The 17937-nt window shown below is 32.2% G+C and overlaps 1 protein-coding gene across 1 annotated transcript in view; it reads right to left on the minus strand.

Moving 5' to 3' along the window:
- LOC148602302 (protein C-mannosyl-transferase DPY19L1-like) overlaps positions 1-17937 on the minus strand; it is a 43394-nt gene that overhangs the window by 4265 nt on the left and 21192 nt on the right. The window contains exons 10-18 of the mRNA XM_088551851.1: positions 8954-9145; positions 8565-8621; positions 7539-7619; positions 6338-6439; positions 5775-5846; positions 4359-4426; positions 2112-2139; positions 1354-1473; positions 99-273 (exon numbers count right to left, since the gene is read on the minus strand). Of these exons, the coding sequence (XP_088407977.1) occupies positions 99-273; positions 1354-1473; positions 2112-2139; positions 4359-4426; positions 5775-5846; positions 6338-6439; positions 7539-7619; positions 8565-8621; positions 8954-9145 (895 nt within the window). The remainder of the gene's footprint in view (positions 1-98; positions 274-1353; positions 1474-2111; positions 2140-4358; positions 4427-5774; positions 5847-6337; positions 6440-7538; positions 7620-8564; positions 8622-8953; positions 9146-17937) is intronic.

Genomic DNA, 17937 nt, shown 5'->3' on the forward strand with positions numbered 1-17937 from the left:
ATCTGAGAATTTTACTTTTGAAATTCGGATAATATTTCTCTTTGGGTATTGGGAAGCAGGGAATGAAAATCACTGGGGCTTAAATAGATATTACAAACTTTTAGGAGTTCTGTCATTAATCCAGTCTACCAATTCCTCTAGCGGTACATTGCTATATTCTCCCATAATGGACCATTGATGCTGTATGTTCATCAAACCTTGGAATGACATCCCCGCAGCGATTACTGCTACAACGGCAAGCTGTTTCTCTCTACTGCCAATCCAACCAAATACCTTAAGACCAAAAAAAAAAAAAAAAAAAAACAAGTCCTATACTATATTAAAGTAGTGTGGAAAATCCGGTGAAAAATCTATAATTGATTAATCAGAATTATCAATTAAAATTGGACTTACTGCTGGAAGATCTAGGTTTTTGATAAACATGTTCTGAATACATAAACCTTTGTTGGCATATAACTTTTAACATTGTTTACAAGTGGCTTTTGGTCAAAACAAGGATTTGCAGGGCCATTTTGTTTTTCAATAACTTTAAGATACTTCTACATGACACTTTTTTTATTGTCTGAGCTGTCTTACTTACAAACTTTTGAATGACCAGAAGTGTAAATACAAACTAATGATGAAAAAAAACAAAGTTTTAATCAAGATTTGTGATAATCAATTCTAAAAAAAAAAAAAAAAATCAATCATTGCTGGAAATAGAAAAATTGATCGATTTTAAAAAATAATCAATCATAACTGATGAACAGTAAAACCAGTTTCAAGTGACCTTCTAAAGCCTTGGTCACATTAGACAGGTTGTCATAATATTCAGGTTTATTATAACACATTACCAGGGGATGTTTAAAACATAGACGGGTTAAACCTGAATACACGTGACATGGTGGCTAACACAAGTTTAAATTTACGAAAAATGCTTGAAATATATATTGCAGCATGGCAGCAAGTAAAATGGTAAATTTCAGATTTGATATTCTGTTGGTTGACTGACCATTACCAGATGAATTGCATTAAGTATTAGTTACCTGGACAATCTAAAACTTTCTATAAGACATAGATTCCTAAGGGATTTAAATGCAATAATACTTGTACTAATATAAACAAGGTGATCAATACATACCCCCAAACTTTGCAGGGGGTAAAATAATTACAAAAAAACTAATATCAAGAAAGAACAATTTAAGTGGGGTACCAACTTTCACAATTTCCAAGTTTTTCTCTAACCACGAATTTAAAATTTATATAAAAATGCAAAATTTCAATGGTAACATACATGCATTTATGAATTGCTTATTTTCTTCCATGAACATCAATGAGTTGCCCTGAGTTTATATCTGCTCTATTTCTACATACCTTTTTAGAAGCCAGCAATGCTGTGACTATACAGAGATGTGGTGTCATGAACAGCTTCAACCTCATTATCATAATAGCCATAATAGTATAAGCTGCACACTGGGCCAAGTTATATACAACCTTAAAATAAACAAAATACATGTACTGGAGACTCATGGGGTAGAAAATGAAAAAAAAGGGGGTGTAATAAAAAGCCTTCAGCCTAACAATGACATCCCTAGCTGCAGTTTTCCTGTTATTTACTGAAAGCAAGTTATTTCTGAGTTTTTTGATGTTAGTTCAATTACACACATATTTAACTTCACAATTTTAACTTCCTGTGACAAGTATGCCATAATGATAAGATTTCTTTGTAGCAATTTATTTTTACATTTTTCTAAAGCTACCTTTATTAGCAAGGAAATAAATTGCTTGATAAAATATGTTAAATACTAAATTTTCCAGAGTACAGAATTTGGTGTCCGACAGTCCTTTTTTTTTTTTTTTTTAAAAACATCTCTGAATATCCTTTTGTATCTCTTGGGTCTCATACATACAGAACTTGATATAATGGAAAATATGTTAAAAGAGATAGCAAAATAGTTGTTTCATAAACAACAAGTCACTGGTACCTCAATTGCCTTTATCCACAAAAAGTAAAAAAAACAGAACTTGGAATAGAAAAATCAGTTCAATAGCTGGGTTTAGAAAAGGGTCTGGAAAATTGTTTGTATCTATATAATTATGGCAGGAAAATTAAAAACAGAAATAAATCATACCTCAGCACCTGGCTTGTATCTCATGTCTCTGTAAAATAGTATCAAATTTATATTAAAACAAAAATCATATGTTTGTCCATAGTTATCACACTACCTGAATATATTTGAATTTTCATTGTTTTTTTATAAATTGCAGTTTTTTTTTAATTTAAAAACAATATTTGCATTTACCACAAAATAGAATAATAAAATAATTGATGCAAACAATAAATTTCTGAATGACTAGTGTACAAAAATTGCTTTTTAGTATGACATGTACAAATTTTTACCAGATGAAGGAAAGGCATGTGACCTTTGTTGAACACTTACATTCTATATGTATTGGAAAAGTTGACACAGATAAATCAATACACAAAATTCAAACAATTACTATTTATATTCATTGACAGTAAAGTATACTTTACAACCCACATTAAAACAGAAATTAAGCGAACCATATGCACTGGCTTTCAATATTCTGTCGCCAGAAAAATCGTCAGCTACCAATTCTTGTCGCCAATTTCCAAAAATTAGAGCCAAAATGGATGCCAAATTTTTTTTCTAATTTTTTAAATATGACAGTATTAAGTCCAGTGATGAGTTATTAATTCATCAAATAACCCCTTCATTCATGACATACATGTATCCAAGATAAAGCAGGTTTTTAGCTCTAGTCCTAGTCAGAATATAAAACCATTAGTCACTTTTTAAATGCAAAATAATAAAGTACTACTCCAGAAAAAGGTGTTTTTATTTCTATCAAGGACTTTATATTACTATGCTCATATAGTTCCTAATTTTATAATATGTTGTCGACCTTTGTCCTTTGTGGTCTTATTAAGTTTATCTTAAAATACAATTTTGTTTTTCATTTATAAATTTTCAACAAACTTGATTCTTTTTTCAAGTGATAAACTTTCGAGCAAACAACCATTGACCATTAATTGTGACCCTTTTCAATTATCTCAAATTCTATTTATCTGAATACATTTAAAATTTGGTAATCCCCATCTATTTGTATACCGATTTTCCGGCCAAAAAAGGCACATGACAAAAGTGTAAACAACTGTCATCCATTTTCTTTTATAAATTCTTGCGTTTCGAAGTGTTTTAGTCACTTCATGATGGGATAATCATTGTTAATTGGATTTCAATTATTCTGTAATAAGGTAAATCTGTTTCTGAATGCATTATATGGTTTAACAGGGCTGTGAATCTTGTATGTAGCCACGTGCACATGGCCATGATTGTGTTTACCTTTGACCAGATGATAAGAGTTATGATTGGCTCAATAATATATCTACATATAATTGAAACCTCCCAGGTGGATATTGTGAGTCACAGTCACCTGGTCTAATTACTTTTGATTGGCTTCAGTCGTAAATTGGTTATCGTCAATTAACTTTGACCAGGTGTCAACACAATGCTTTAATTGGAGAGAATATCCATTGCTGACAAACTTCATGTAAATTTTAAAATACAAAACCTAGGTGCCAAGAAAATTGCCAACTGGTTATTTTTGTCGCCAGATCAAATAAAAAATCGCAAATTGCGACACTGGCGAAGCCCAGCACGATCCCTGCATATAAATTGAGCACGATTTTGCAAAACATCAACTGGAGTAATTTAATTTCAACATTATGATGAATTGGTATTTTGCAGTAGTATACTTCATACAAAAATTTTGAATTCTGATTGGGTAATGGGTGATCAGATATTTTAGTCTATTCCCTGCATTTCCTTACTTGTCCCGCCCCAACAGTGATTGGTGGTTCGATATATCACTTCGACTTCGTCTCGTGTGATATATTGACCTCGTGTGATACTACAGCGTAACACCCTTTACTACAGGCAGTATGTGTATAATATTCAACTTTCTCAAGTTATAAAACCTTTCTATCTATAATTCCGTTGGATTATTTTGGCTGTTTGACATTTGACATCTGTCACGGCGGAAATTCTAGTGATTGTCTGTCTATGACACATCAACCTACATCACAACATCGTTTTCAATGGATCAGGTTTTATAGAAAATGGTATGCAATCACACATTAACCAATTACAATGGTGAATAATTCATATCACTGGTTCATACTGGATCTGTATCCTGAAGTATTTAACAATCATAAAATATCGGAATAAAATCATTTAATTGAAAAACCTCAAACCTAATTGTGGCAGGGTATGAAAGTCAACTATACTGACCATATGGCTACTTCTGAACATGATAAGAATGCTTTTTATTGCTTATTGTAATTGATTTATTACCTAGTAGACTGAACTTCTTCATCTTTTGAGGGACCATTTTTCCATGCTTTATATTCATCCCTGAAAAGCTGTAATGTAAACAAAACATGGTCAGTTTAATCATAATACTGAGTGATGTTTTTGTTTGATACAATGGGTTGATTAATTGTACTATGTTCAATCAATACAACAGACACAATTATTTAAGGTAGCACACAGAGGCAACAGTCCGCAGGAAACTTTATATTAGTTGTTATTGCATAAATTTATGTTAACTTAAATTGCCCCTAAGCAAACCCTGTGGTCAAGACCAAGGTATTTGAGTAAATGTCAATGGCATCAGCATTGTTAAAATTGATATTTTAGTCACAGATTTTGCTTAAGACTTCATCTTGGCTAAAATATTTTAGATTCAAAAGGTTGCAAAACCACAAGCACTTGCAGGGGTGTCAACCAATTTAAATACATTATTCTGACTCAGAGCTAAGCAGTCGTCACTCTATCTTCTGTATGACAAGTGGAGAGGTAGTGACATGAGCTTTGTGGAGAAGTAGTGTCATGAGCTATGTGGGGAAGTTGTGACATGAGCTTTGTGGAGAAGTTGTGACATGAGCTTTGTGGAGAAGTAGTGTCATGAGTTTTGTGAAGAACTAGTGACATGAGCTATGTGAAGAACTAGTGACATGAGCTATGTGGAGAAGTAGTGTCATGAGCTATGAGGGGAAGTAGTGACATGAGCTATGTGGAGAAGTAGTGACATGAGCTTTGTGGAGAAGCAGAGACTACCAATTTTAAAATCTTTGATGATACCTGACTCGAGTCAGCAGCCTTTCATAAAAAAAGGCCAACAGAGCAGTCAATAGCAGTGTTCAGTTTCTTTTTATGATTCTGTATGAGGTTGTAATTTGACAAATAATGAGACTTTAAATGATGTCCTGCCACAAAAACTTTTGGAGGTAAAAACAACTAAAATCACCTAAACTAGGATTGTTTAATGATAATAAGTCATCTACCAGTATATAGCAGATTGAGGTTAAAGAACCTAGCTAAACAATATTCCTTCTCTTGGATCAGATCAGCTATAAAGTCAGGTATGTTTACATTTATTGAAGACCTTTTGTTGATCTCTGAAAGTGTTTACTTTTTTGTATTAAGTTATATGCTGGTACAGTTGTTACATTTCACCATATTCACAGTTTTTTTATTATACACATATGGAGGTAGACATAGGGTAGGGGACATAACTTTTGAAATCAGTGATATGCTTGTATCATATTCAATTTCACCAAAGCCTTTCATGCTTTCATCTGAAACAATAAAATCAGTCCAAGTTACTTAGATGTTTACACGAGATTGATGTAAAATGGTGAATACAAACATTCCAATGATTTGTAAGAGTTGTGTCCCTTACCCTAGGTCCACCTCCTTAAAACATACCTGGAAGACAACTGTACAAACAACAACAACTACACTGGGCAACAATAAGGTCCAGGAAAGTTTACCAGGGGTCTGTAAAGAAAGCATTAGATTATTGTACATTACAATGTATTTTTATCTTGATCCAGGAAAATATAACAAGAATGGATATGGTGAATATGTCAAAGAGACAACAACCCCACAGGGATAAAAAATGTCAGCTCAAGCCATTCATGGGTCTTCAATGAACAATGAGGAAATCCTCACACCACAGGGCAGGCTGCAGCTGGCCTAAAACAACATTATTCACAGGTACAGCAAAAAAGTCTTTTTGTTGTAAGTTTTGTCTACATAAGATAATAGGAAAGTGGAAATGAGGTCACATAGTGTATTTATACAATATATATTTAGTTCTGGTTGTGCAAATAGTCAAATTACACTATCAAAATGAAAATGATGTTTTTTTTTTTCATACCATGTTTCACCCACTGCCTGATTCTTACAGAGACTGACACTTAAGTAATTGTCAAACAAAGATCAACACTATTCCCTAAAAATCATCATTGTATGTACTGCAAACATACCTCTGGTTCCATAAAATCAAATTCTTTGGCACATGTGTATAACATTGTATGGAAATTCTTAAAATCTCCAAACTTACTCCAGAAAATTTCTCCTATATGAGCCTGCAAAATAAAACATGGTCAGAGTTATTTGAATGGATCAAATATAATCCAACGTCACATTCAAATTAAAAAGAAATACAGGGAATGACAGGGGCCATTGGCCAATTTCATCTCTATGGTGATGGAGAATTAGAGGAGGTAAAAATAGAAATCACTTTTTGAAATTGGAAATTTAATCAGGAAAACTTAGCTAATATTTATTAATAAACTGAACACTGGGAATGCATCAAGAGACAACCCTACCAGACTGTGAAAAATACAAGCAAAAGGCAGTCTATGGGGATTCAATAAATAGTATGAAGTTTCATACACCCAGGTTTTGTCTTAAAACAGCATCACATAACACATATTAATAATTTGTTTTACTAATAGAAGCTAAAAGCTAATTTTCACCTTAAAAATCTCTTTTTCATTACAGGATTTGAATATACATTGTTATCAAGAGTTTTATAGGAAGTAAAACAGGTAACTTCAGGGAATGAAGTTGATAAACTGCCTTGTGTAGTTAATTAGACAATATATAAGACTGACTGTAAACATACTAATTTTTGCAGTGTACTTATTTTCGCAGTAGAAAGAAAAGCATAAAAAATAATATACATGAAATTGATTTTTGTCACTATATAACACTTAACATTTTTTGAAACTGCCAAAATTGATACCCATGAATATGTTCACTTGACAGTTTTGGTGAAAATTAGCAACCATGAAATATAATATGATTATAGTAGGTTCATTTACCAATGGAATAATGTATTCTGAATGTTGTGTAACCTACCTAGGAAAGGTCATCATGAAAATGTAAAGGTCATTCAATCAACAGAGGACCAACTCAATCTCCTAGGTAACTCATACAAATCATCTGAACGTTTGTATTCAGCATAGTACATCAAAGTGACTTGGATTGACTTCATTCTGTATCAAATAAAAGCTTGTGGGCTCTAGTAAAATTGAAAATGATACAAACATATCAATGAATTCAAGAGTTATGTCCCTTACCCTAGACCTACCTCCCTAAGTTTACTATTTTACCTGCTGTAATGCACTTAATACTATAATATACTATTTTAAGGTCACTTAGTTACACAGAAGTACTCACATCATCAGCTATTTTCAATACTTTAGACACCAGAATTTTACATCCAACAGTTCCTACTGCCAATAATATACCTTGTACAACCTACAAAATAAAACCTATATTAAACACTAGTTCTGTTATAAGTTAAAATACCATTAAATTGACCCTTTCAAAAATAAACCTAAAGTTATCCCTGAATGAACTTAGAGTCTGTTTCAAACAAGACATCTATGTTATGGATTGATATTGTGTATCTATCTGCAGCATGGGAAATGATTATTTATTGTGCCACAGTTTTCCTTTCCTCTTTTGCACAAAATTTACCATTTCAATCCTGATTCCCTTGATTTCCCTCTCAATTCAACTTCAATACATTAAATTACCCAGAGAACACCTGCCTAAACTGGATAAAATACTGTCAACTTTTTAATTTTCACTATTTCCGTGGTGAACAGAAATCTGTGAAAAATTGTACGTACCTGCGAAAATAATTTTAACACTATATAACACTAATCATTTTTTAAAGCTGCCAAATTTGATATTTGTGAATATGTTCACTTGACAAAATCTGCGAAAAATAAGCAACCACGAAAAATTAATACATTAATACATAAACTTTGTGGTGACTAGAACAATGCAGTTTGAATGATTCTTTTCATTTATTTTCTCTTGATGTTAGAACTGGCGAGTCACTCAGAAATGGGATCATGATTCCCGATAGAAACCTGGTTTTCATACCTTCTAGCTTCCAAACAACAAATTCAGAAAATGCTTCATACATGTACACACAAAGAAAAACAGTTTTACTATAAGAAGAAGACTGGTAAGTTCATGTTTCACCTTACATTTAAGGGAAATGGTTAAGGCCTTGTAAACCTTTTGTTGTTAGGGCCTTTCAAAACTTACTTAAACTTGTTGAAGCCCTTTTGGTGATCTCTGAAAGCCCCTTTTATGTATTTAGGATATATGCTGGTTCATTTGTTCTGTTTCGCCATACCTGTTCTTTTTTCTAATATACACAGAGGAGTGTATGATATTTAGACTTACCATTATAAGCAGTCTCATTCTGAGTTTTTCTAGAAGTGGTTCTAAATGAACGATGAGCTGGAAAAGGAGAAGGTAGAATTGAGTGATATGGATTACAACAAAATTCAAATAGAGCATATTCAATCCAAAAGGACATTTACAAACACATAAACACATACAATATTGAAAAATATCAACTTGTAAAAATTACCTATAGTTATCTAAAGTTTAAGTATTTCAAAAAGAGCATAAAGGGTTTTCTGTAAGTTCTAGTCCCCTGCACAATAAAAAAAAGACCCAATCAGGCATGGATCAAAGTGAGGTGATCCTGTCATACAACCTGGCACCCCCCCCCCCCCAAAAAAAAAATAAAAAATACTTAGCACTAATTAAAATAAAATAATACTTACTATCACAGTCAACAAACATGATGCAAAGAATGAGGTCAATAACATCTCATTACCAAATAAGGCAATATAGCTGACTAGCAGGCCAATCATCTGTCCATAAAATATGACCTTGACTTTGTGTGAATCTGAATACCCCAGTACATATGTACCAAACACTGCTACGGTTTGTGTCAACAAGGCAAACTGGGCAAACTGAAAAACAAAACACAATGTAAAGTTTATACAGGAAATTGATATCAGTCAAAATCACTTACAATGTTTTCTTCATCTATATAAAGCTGCATACTAAATCTGATATTGACCCGTCCATTTGGAATAAAATTGTTGAAACAAAATTCAAAATGATAGAAAAAATGATGGACAGATGGTTGGAAGAACAAAATTATTCCACTATACCAACCACTTGTTGAGTGGGGAAATAGCTATTTCTGATTTCATGCACCATGAACAACATCTCGCTTTTGTTTGGCAGTTATAGAAATAAGCAGCAGTACCAAATCTGAGAACCCTAGGGGCATTTGTGAATAACTATGTCAAAAACACCAACAGGACAGCAGATGACAAAAAAAAACCAAAAAAAAAAAAACACACAACACAAAGAAAAAAAAAAATCTGGATTTCCTCAGACCCTGCAACCATCCTTTTTATTTGGATACTGATATGTCCCTGAACTGAAACTTGGACTAGATAAATATCTTCATCTTGTTTTCTCAGTCCACACAGCCATTATATAATTAGAAAGTGGAAAAGTTTGTTGATGATCACTAATTAAAAAGCTCTGGAAAAACCAGTTTTATTCAAATTAGTATCACAATCTATCAGTATTAGCAGTATATTGTAAAGCTGAGTTTAAAATAAGACAAAATCTGTGATGACACTTCATCAAAGGCTGTCCAAAATAATAATTTAAAATTCCATTTCAAGTCTATATCTTCATTATTTGAAAACATTTAGGGTTATACCAGGCAGAAAAATGGGAAATTTTCTTAACCTGTTTTAAAATTTCATAAAAAATTTTTTTTAAAAGTGTTTTTAATTAATTTTTTTCACAGCACAAATCTGACAGCTTATACTTATCAATAACAAATAATTTCTGAACTGTATTTATATACATGTATTTTAGTTTTTATAAAAGAGGTTAAGATTAGAGATAAAAATTAAAAATAGTTATCTCCCTTACAACTGAAAAATTTAATGTATATCAAACATGTAAAATGTGAACGTGAAGGTCAATAGTTCTTGGGGCATTTTCCTTCGATCTATTGAGTTTTTCACAATGAATCTTTCAATTTTTTGCAAAATCTCACACTTTTGCATCTTGAAAGCTTAATTGGCAGATCTGAAAGGTCACAGAGTAATTTCATGTACATGTAAAGTTCCAAAATAGGAAAACATAAAACTTGAAAAAAAGTGAAAGAACAAAATGGGACATTTTGACCAAGACCGAGACATTGTACAAAAAAAATTATTTAAATCCCTAAAAGCATTTTTTATTAAGGGTAGCTAACATAAGATGTGTGGATGGATAGAGGTAAATCATAACTTGTATTTCAAGACAGCATTTTCTTAGCCTGTCAAAAAGTGGGCATATCAAAATGCAGGTCAATTGAAAGAGAAAGCACAAAATAATAAACAATTTATTATTATAAATCTAGTAGGATCAATGTAAGGGAACTACCATTTGATTTTTTTGGGGGGAGGCAAGGATCGAATTGAAATAAAAATAAAGGATTGAAATTTTAAAGAAATAAATATACAATATTAGTGTATTACAGAAAAATATAGAAAGTATTTGTATGAGGCTAAGGAAGGGGAAGTAACTGCGAGGCTGTATTAAAGTTATTTCATGGACATAAGAAAAATGCTTGTTTCTAGCCCTCTATCAGGCCCTAATTCTGTAAAGATTTATTTAATCAACCCTAAACCCCATCTAAACCTTTAAAATCAAGATACAGAAATGACAATTACTATGGAAGCAGGAGCCACAAAACATGGTTTAATTAACTCACACATTCAGAAGGGTTGGGGGAAAACCTCCAAAAACTATAAATAATCCACCATGTCCATAGAAAAAATGTGTTAAAGTTGCAAAAAGATAGAATAAGTTTTACAAAGTTATCGTAAATAACCAAATTATTGGAGGCCAATGACAGGGTGATACAATTATATATGACAACATTTTCTATTTACATGAAATCTAGGTCTGATATTATAGGGCATGAACACAACTTATTACAAAAACGTAAACTTTTAATTTTTTTCACTGAACCAAAGAATTTGGCAAATAAGAATGTTGAAATAATTGCATGGATTTTTTATTGCAGTCTCAGTTAGATGATTCTGAGAAAAATTCCTCATCTGTTATTTTAAAAGTTTTACAATGCTAGTTTTTGTAACTTCAATTTTATTCGAATCAAATTCAAATTGTTCACAATAAAAAAAAACATCCCAATACTTTTTTAATTTTCATCTGGCCATGTTACTTTCATTGCCTGATTCTTATAAAGAAGTGTATTTAATATTTAAAGTCATTAAACAAAAATAGATCATAGGTATCTTAGATACACAATTAACAAGTTATGCAATTACAAGTGATTAAATGTACCTGTATCATCATTCAATTAAAACAAATAAGGAAGTTAGAAAGTGAAAAAAAAAATGGCTGCCTCAAAGACAATATTAAGAGCACAGAATATAATTTCATCTATATTGTGTGAAACTACAAATGATATTCACTGGAAGTGCCTAGAATGCAAGTGGCTCATGTGTACAGTTTGTTTTAAGAATAAGCATCCTAAGATTGAGTCTGCATAGACCCATAAGATACAAGATCTAAGAAAGGTAGGAGTCACAAATAAGAGAAACCTTATCAGGGGCAGATCCAGGTATCGGGGGGAAAAAGGGGGGCTCCAGGCTATTATTTGCACATTTTTGGACTAATTTTGCACACAAGTAACAAATTCAAGGATTTGAGTTTGAGTTGAAAATTGTGTTATTTGGCATCAATTAGAAAATGATAGCCACCTCCTGTTCAAAATCTCTGGATCCACCCTGATTACAAGTGCTTACAATTTAAATATCCTTCTGTGTAAGAATCAGGCAATGGGTTGGATATCACATTTCTCAATTGATCAATTTTTTTTACTCAAATATATTCAATACATCTAGAAAACTTGGACTAGATAAATATCTTCATCTTGTTTTCTCAGTCCACACAGCCATTATATAATTAGAAAGTGGAAAAGTTTGTTGATGATCACTAATTAAAAAGCTCTGGAAAAACCAGTTTTATTCAAATTAGTATCACAATCTATCAGTATTAGCAGTATATTGTAAAGCTGAGTTTAAAATAAGACAAAATCTGTGATGACACTTCATCAAAGGCTGTCCAAAATAATAATTTAAAATTCCATTTCAAGTCTATATCTTCATTATTTGAAAACATTTAGGGTTATACCAGGCAGAAAAATGGGAAATTTTCTTAACCTGTTTTAAAATTTCATAAAAAATTTTTTTTAAAAGTGTTTTTAATTAATTTTTTTCACAGCACAAATCTGACAGCTTATACTTATCAATAACAAATAATTTCTGAACTGTATTTATATACATGTATTTTAGTTTTTATAAAAGAGGTTAAGATTAGAGATAAAAATTAAAAATAGTTATCTCCCTTACAATTGAAAAATTTAATGTATATCAAACATGTAAAATGTGAATGTGAAGGTCAATAGTTCCTGGGGCATTTTCCTTCGATCTATTGAGATTTTCACAATGAATCTTTCAATTTTTTGCAAAATCTCACACTTTTGCATCTTGAAAGCTTAACTGGCAGATCTGAAAGGTCACAGAGTAATTTCATGTACATGTAAAGTTCCAAAATAGGAAAACATAAAAACTGAAAAACAATGAAAGAACAAAATGGGACATTTTGACCAAGACCGAGACATTGTACAAAAAAAATTATTTAAATCCCTAAAAGCATTTTTTATTAAGGGTAGTTAACATAACATGTGTGGATGAATAGAGGTAAATCATAACTTGTATTTCAAGACAGCATTTTCTTAGCCTGTCAAAAAGTGGGCATATCAAAATGCAGGTCAATTGAAAGAGAAAGCACAAAATAATTAACAATTTATTATTATAAATCTAGTAGGATCAATGTAAGGGAACTATCATTTGATTTTTATGGGGGGAGGCAAGGATCAAATTGAAATAAAAATAAAGGATTGAAATTTTAAAGAAATAAATATACAATATTAGTGTATTACAGAAAAATATAGAAAGTATTTGTGTGAGGCTAAGGAAGGGGAAGTAACTGCGAGGCTGTATTAAAGTTATTTCATGGATATAAGAAAAATGCTTGTTTCTAGCCCTCTATCAGGCCCTAATTCTGTAAAGATTTATTTAATCAACCCTTAACCCCATCCCAACCTTTAAAATCAAGATACAGAAATGACAATTACTATGGAAGCAGGAGCCACAAAACATGGTTTAATTAACTCACACATTCAGAAGGGTTGGGGGAAAACCTCCAAAAACTATAAATAATCCACCATGTCCATAGAAAAAATGTGTTAAAGTTGCAAAAAGATAGAATAAGTTTTACAAAGTTATCGTAAATAACCAAATTATTGGAGGCCAATGACAGGGTGATACAATTATATATGACAACATTTTCTATTTACATGAAATCTAGGTCTGATATTATAGGGCATGAACACAACTTATTACAAAAACGTAAACTTTTAATTTTTTTCACTGAACCAAAGAATTTGGCAAATAAGAATGTTGAAATAATTGCATGGATTTTTTATTGCAGTCTCAGTTAGATGATTCTGAGAAAAATTCCTCATCTGTTATTTTAAAAGTTTTACAATGCTAGTTTTTGTAACTTCAATTTTATTCGAATCAAATTCAAATTGTTCACAATAAAAAAAAACATCCCAATACTTTTTTAATTTTCATCTGGCCATGTTACTTTCATTGCCTGATTCTTATAAAGAAGTGTATTTAATATTTAAAGTCATTAAACAAAAATAGATCATAGGTATCTTAGATACACAATTAACAAGTTATGCAATTACAAGTGATTAAATGTACCTGTATCATCATTCAATTAAAACAAATAAGGAAGTTAGAAAGTGAAAAAAAAAATGGCTGCCTCAAAGACAATATTAAGAGCACAGAATATAATTTCATCTATATTGTGTGAAACTACAAATGATATTCACTGGAAGTGCCTAGAATGCAAGTGGCTTATGTGTACAGTTTGTTTTAAGAATAAGCATCCTAAGATTGAGTCTGCAGAGACCCATAAGATACAAGATCTAAGAAAGGTAGGAGTCACAAATAAGAGAAACCTTATCAGGGGCAGATCCAGGTATCGGGGGGAAAAAAGGGGGCTCCAGGCTATTATTTGCACATTTTTGGACTAATTTTGCACACAAGTAACAAATTCAAGGATTTGAGTTTGAGTTGAAAAATTGTGTTATTTGGCATCAATTAGCAAATGATAGCCACCTCCTGTTCAAAATCTCTGGATCCACCCTGATTACAAGTGCTTACAATTTAAATATCCTTCTGTGTAAGAATCAGGCAACGGGTGGGATATCACATTTCTCAATTGATCAATTTTTTTTACTCAAATATATTCAATACATCTAGAAAACAACTGAAAAGCTATTTAAACTTATGCAGAAGTATCTGTGACCTTAAATATTTTTGACTGCTTTTATTGTGCTGTGAAAGTGTTTTTTTAATAGTGCATTTCAACTAAATTTGACTTGTCAATATCTTAAAAAGGCAAACTTTACCAACACTTTAATAGTTATTTCTCGAGATTATAAGGTATAAATACTTGGATAATGCCATAAGAAGGAGCAGTTAAATGTAAGTGTTTGTAAGAATCAGGCAAAATGGGGAAAATCAGAAACATGCAGGTCAAACCCCCGCCCCCCTTCTGACAATTTATTATCACTCAAGGATACTTTCTCTATTTGAAAAGACCTTTTTTTTTTTATCTCTGCATCACTGGCTTTGTGCAGAAATTTTATCAACAGAATCTTAGAAAATTAGGTTTTTGACTGTTATCTGCCCTTGAAATGTTCATTTCCAGTGCATTTTAATGAAATTGTAACTCAATGGTCCAGCACGATATGGAAAATCTCGTCTGATTTCCTTGATTCTGATGGTGCAAATAGTCAAATTACTCTATCAAAATGGTGGGTTTTTTCATACAATGTTTCACCCACTGCCTGATTCTTACAGGGACAGACACATAAGAAATTAAGAAATGGTCTTCTTTTGTAACTTTTAACCAACTGGTCACATCTATAGGAATTGCATCATTGTTGAATAAATTCTAAATTTAATTCTTTTCACAGTAATTCTCTTAGTTTAGTCTTCAAACAGCCTCATCTGAGGAGGAGCTGGACTTCAGCAACATTCCATGCAAGAAGCATTCATCTCCGGTCTGTTTTAAGTACTGTCAAAAATGCAATGAAAAACTTTGTCCAAACTGCTTAGTAACTGATTCTTCAGAATGTAAAATTAGGTGAAGAAGATAATGAAAAACCAGAGGATGAAATTGAAAAGCTTCAAACAAGAGAGAGTAAGAATTTTCATCAAGCATGCAAAGATAATGATGCTCATACAGAACACTTGAAAAAAGTAGTTGCCATGTTTGCTAAAAGCCTTAAAGCTGAGCTAAAACAGAAGATGGAAACCACTGATAATTATGCATTAAAAGGGAAACAAACAATAGCCATCACCAAACAGATGCCTAAGATAATGTAACTTATAGAAACAAGAAGATCCTGTTGAATTTTTTGAAGGATTTGATACATTTGAAGAATTGAAAGCATTGCCCAAGACCGAGGAACTTTTGAACAACCCAAAGCCACTCCCATTGCCAAAGTTTTCTCATGGCTCGCTGGTTAGTAGAGTGAAAAGGAAAACACAAATAAAACTAGAGGTTAAAAGAAAATTTCCAACAAAGTTAACTAGATGTCATAAACTTGTTGTGAACTCCAGTGAAGGCACAATATGGATTTATAATGGCAAAGTAGAACATTCCACATTGGTAAAAACCAAAATTGAAGGAAATAAGTTAAAAACAAAGTTGTCAAAGCAAATATTGGTATGATATCAAACTGCTATCTAATGGCAACCTCCTGATGGCCAACAAAACACATAAACTAAACATCATCAACAAATCAAATGGAGATATGACATATTCTATATATAGCACTACATCAGTGTTCGTATCTTCACTCCATGTGACAAGTCATGATAACGTTATTATTCGAGCAAGAAGTACAGAAAAGGCCTTTCCAGTACAAGGTTGTCCTCATGTTGGACAGTGAGGGAAATAGGAGCTGTGAATGGCAGTTTGATAAAAATGGAGAACCAATATTTTCCTCCCCTCGTTCAATTGACCAAGCAAATAACAGTAATATCTTTGTGGTAGACTGCACGTCAATAGATTTAAAAGGGTGCATCATAGTCTTAGGCAAAAATGGGCAAGTTATACAGAAGTACACAGGTAACCATGGCCCAAATAGTGGAGATAGGGATTTCTCACCAACAGCAATCAAACGCACCCCTTCTGACAACATGGTAATAATAGATAGAAAAAACCATCTACTTCTTCTCCTGGACAATACTGGGCACTACCTTTCGTGTTTTAACACACAAACAATTTTTCCAGACAAACCATACTGCCTGGCCTTCTCTGATGATACAACTGTTCATATTGGCTGCACAAACTCAATTGATTTCGAAGAAAAGGCTGCTATGTATGAAGTGGAATTTACACATTTGATGAAGAAAAAGAAAACTAAAAATAGATTGGACAAACAAGGCTATTGCTAATTGAGAATAAATTCAAGTTAAGAGCCTGATATTTTTCAATACAGGGGTTAAAGGAGGGGTAAAAGGAGGGGTTAAAGGAGGGGTAAAACAATCTTAATCAATTTGAGTTAAACATTTGTAAAAAACAACTTTCATTTAGAGAAAACCCACTGCTTCAGATGGTTTTAAATATTAAACCTAATGAATTTAACTAAGCCAGATGCTTGTTGAACATCATTATTGAAAGAGCTGCAAAATATTCTCAGTTTTATTCATTGCTTTAGAGTGGAGATACACAGTGTAGTGTTGAAATATGCTAATTTCATTACCATTTCGACCACCTATCACAATTAATGTTCTTTTTTCTGTAAAATATTATTATCTAGACATTTCCTGTACAACTTAACAAAATGCAACAGATGGGTTAAAAATTTGAAACAATTCAGATAACAGAAAATCTACACAGAATACAGTGTATTTTTATCATCTAATAGACAATGTACATTGGCGCCACTGTCAAAACCTAGAAAATTTTATTCAGGCCAGAAATTAAATGCTTCTAATAGAAGTATGGTATTGCTTTGGAACTAAGACTTTCGTTCAGAAAGTCCGGTACAATTAAACCAGTAAATTACATCTCTCTACTGCTGCAAATCTCCAATACAGCAGCAGACGTTAGTTTCCTCTCATACTAGCCGCTGCAGACAGGCCTTTCCAAATTCTCGGACATTATTCAATCATGAATTGTTTGACAATCGAATGACGTAACATAAATTGTTCATTATTTTCTGACTTTGCAAGATTCTTGCATTTTCTGAGAGGGCTGGGGCAGCGTCTAGAGTGAATTTTGAATGTCAGACGCTGTTTAGGAGCTTGCAAATGTCCAATATTGACGTTCAGAACTTCCGGCAGGGAAATCAAGGGAACCATGATATGAAAAAATATCAAAGGATAACTTTTACAAGGAAACTGACAAAACAAAGTTACGAAACTAAATAAGCAACCTGGACTCCATTAAAAACTTGGGAGCATGAACTATGTGCACTGGCAGTGTGAGAATCCTCGGTTATTCTAGAAATGCCTACATAAAAGACTTGCATGTACAAAATGAAAGTAAAATCTGCTTAATTCTA

The sequence above is a fragment of the Perna viridis genome, chromosome 11 (assembly GCF_037379345.1).
Source record: "Perna viridis isolate PV_CMFRI_1.1 ecotype Kerala chromosome 11, ASM3737934v1, whole genome shotgun sequence".
NCBI lineage: Eukaryota > Metazoa > Mollusca > Bivalvia > Mytilida > Mytilidae > Perna > Perna viridis.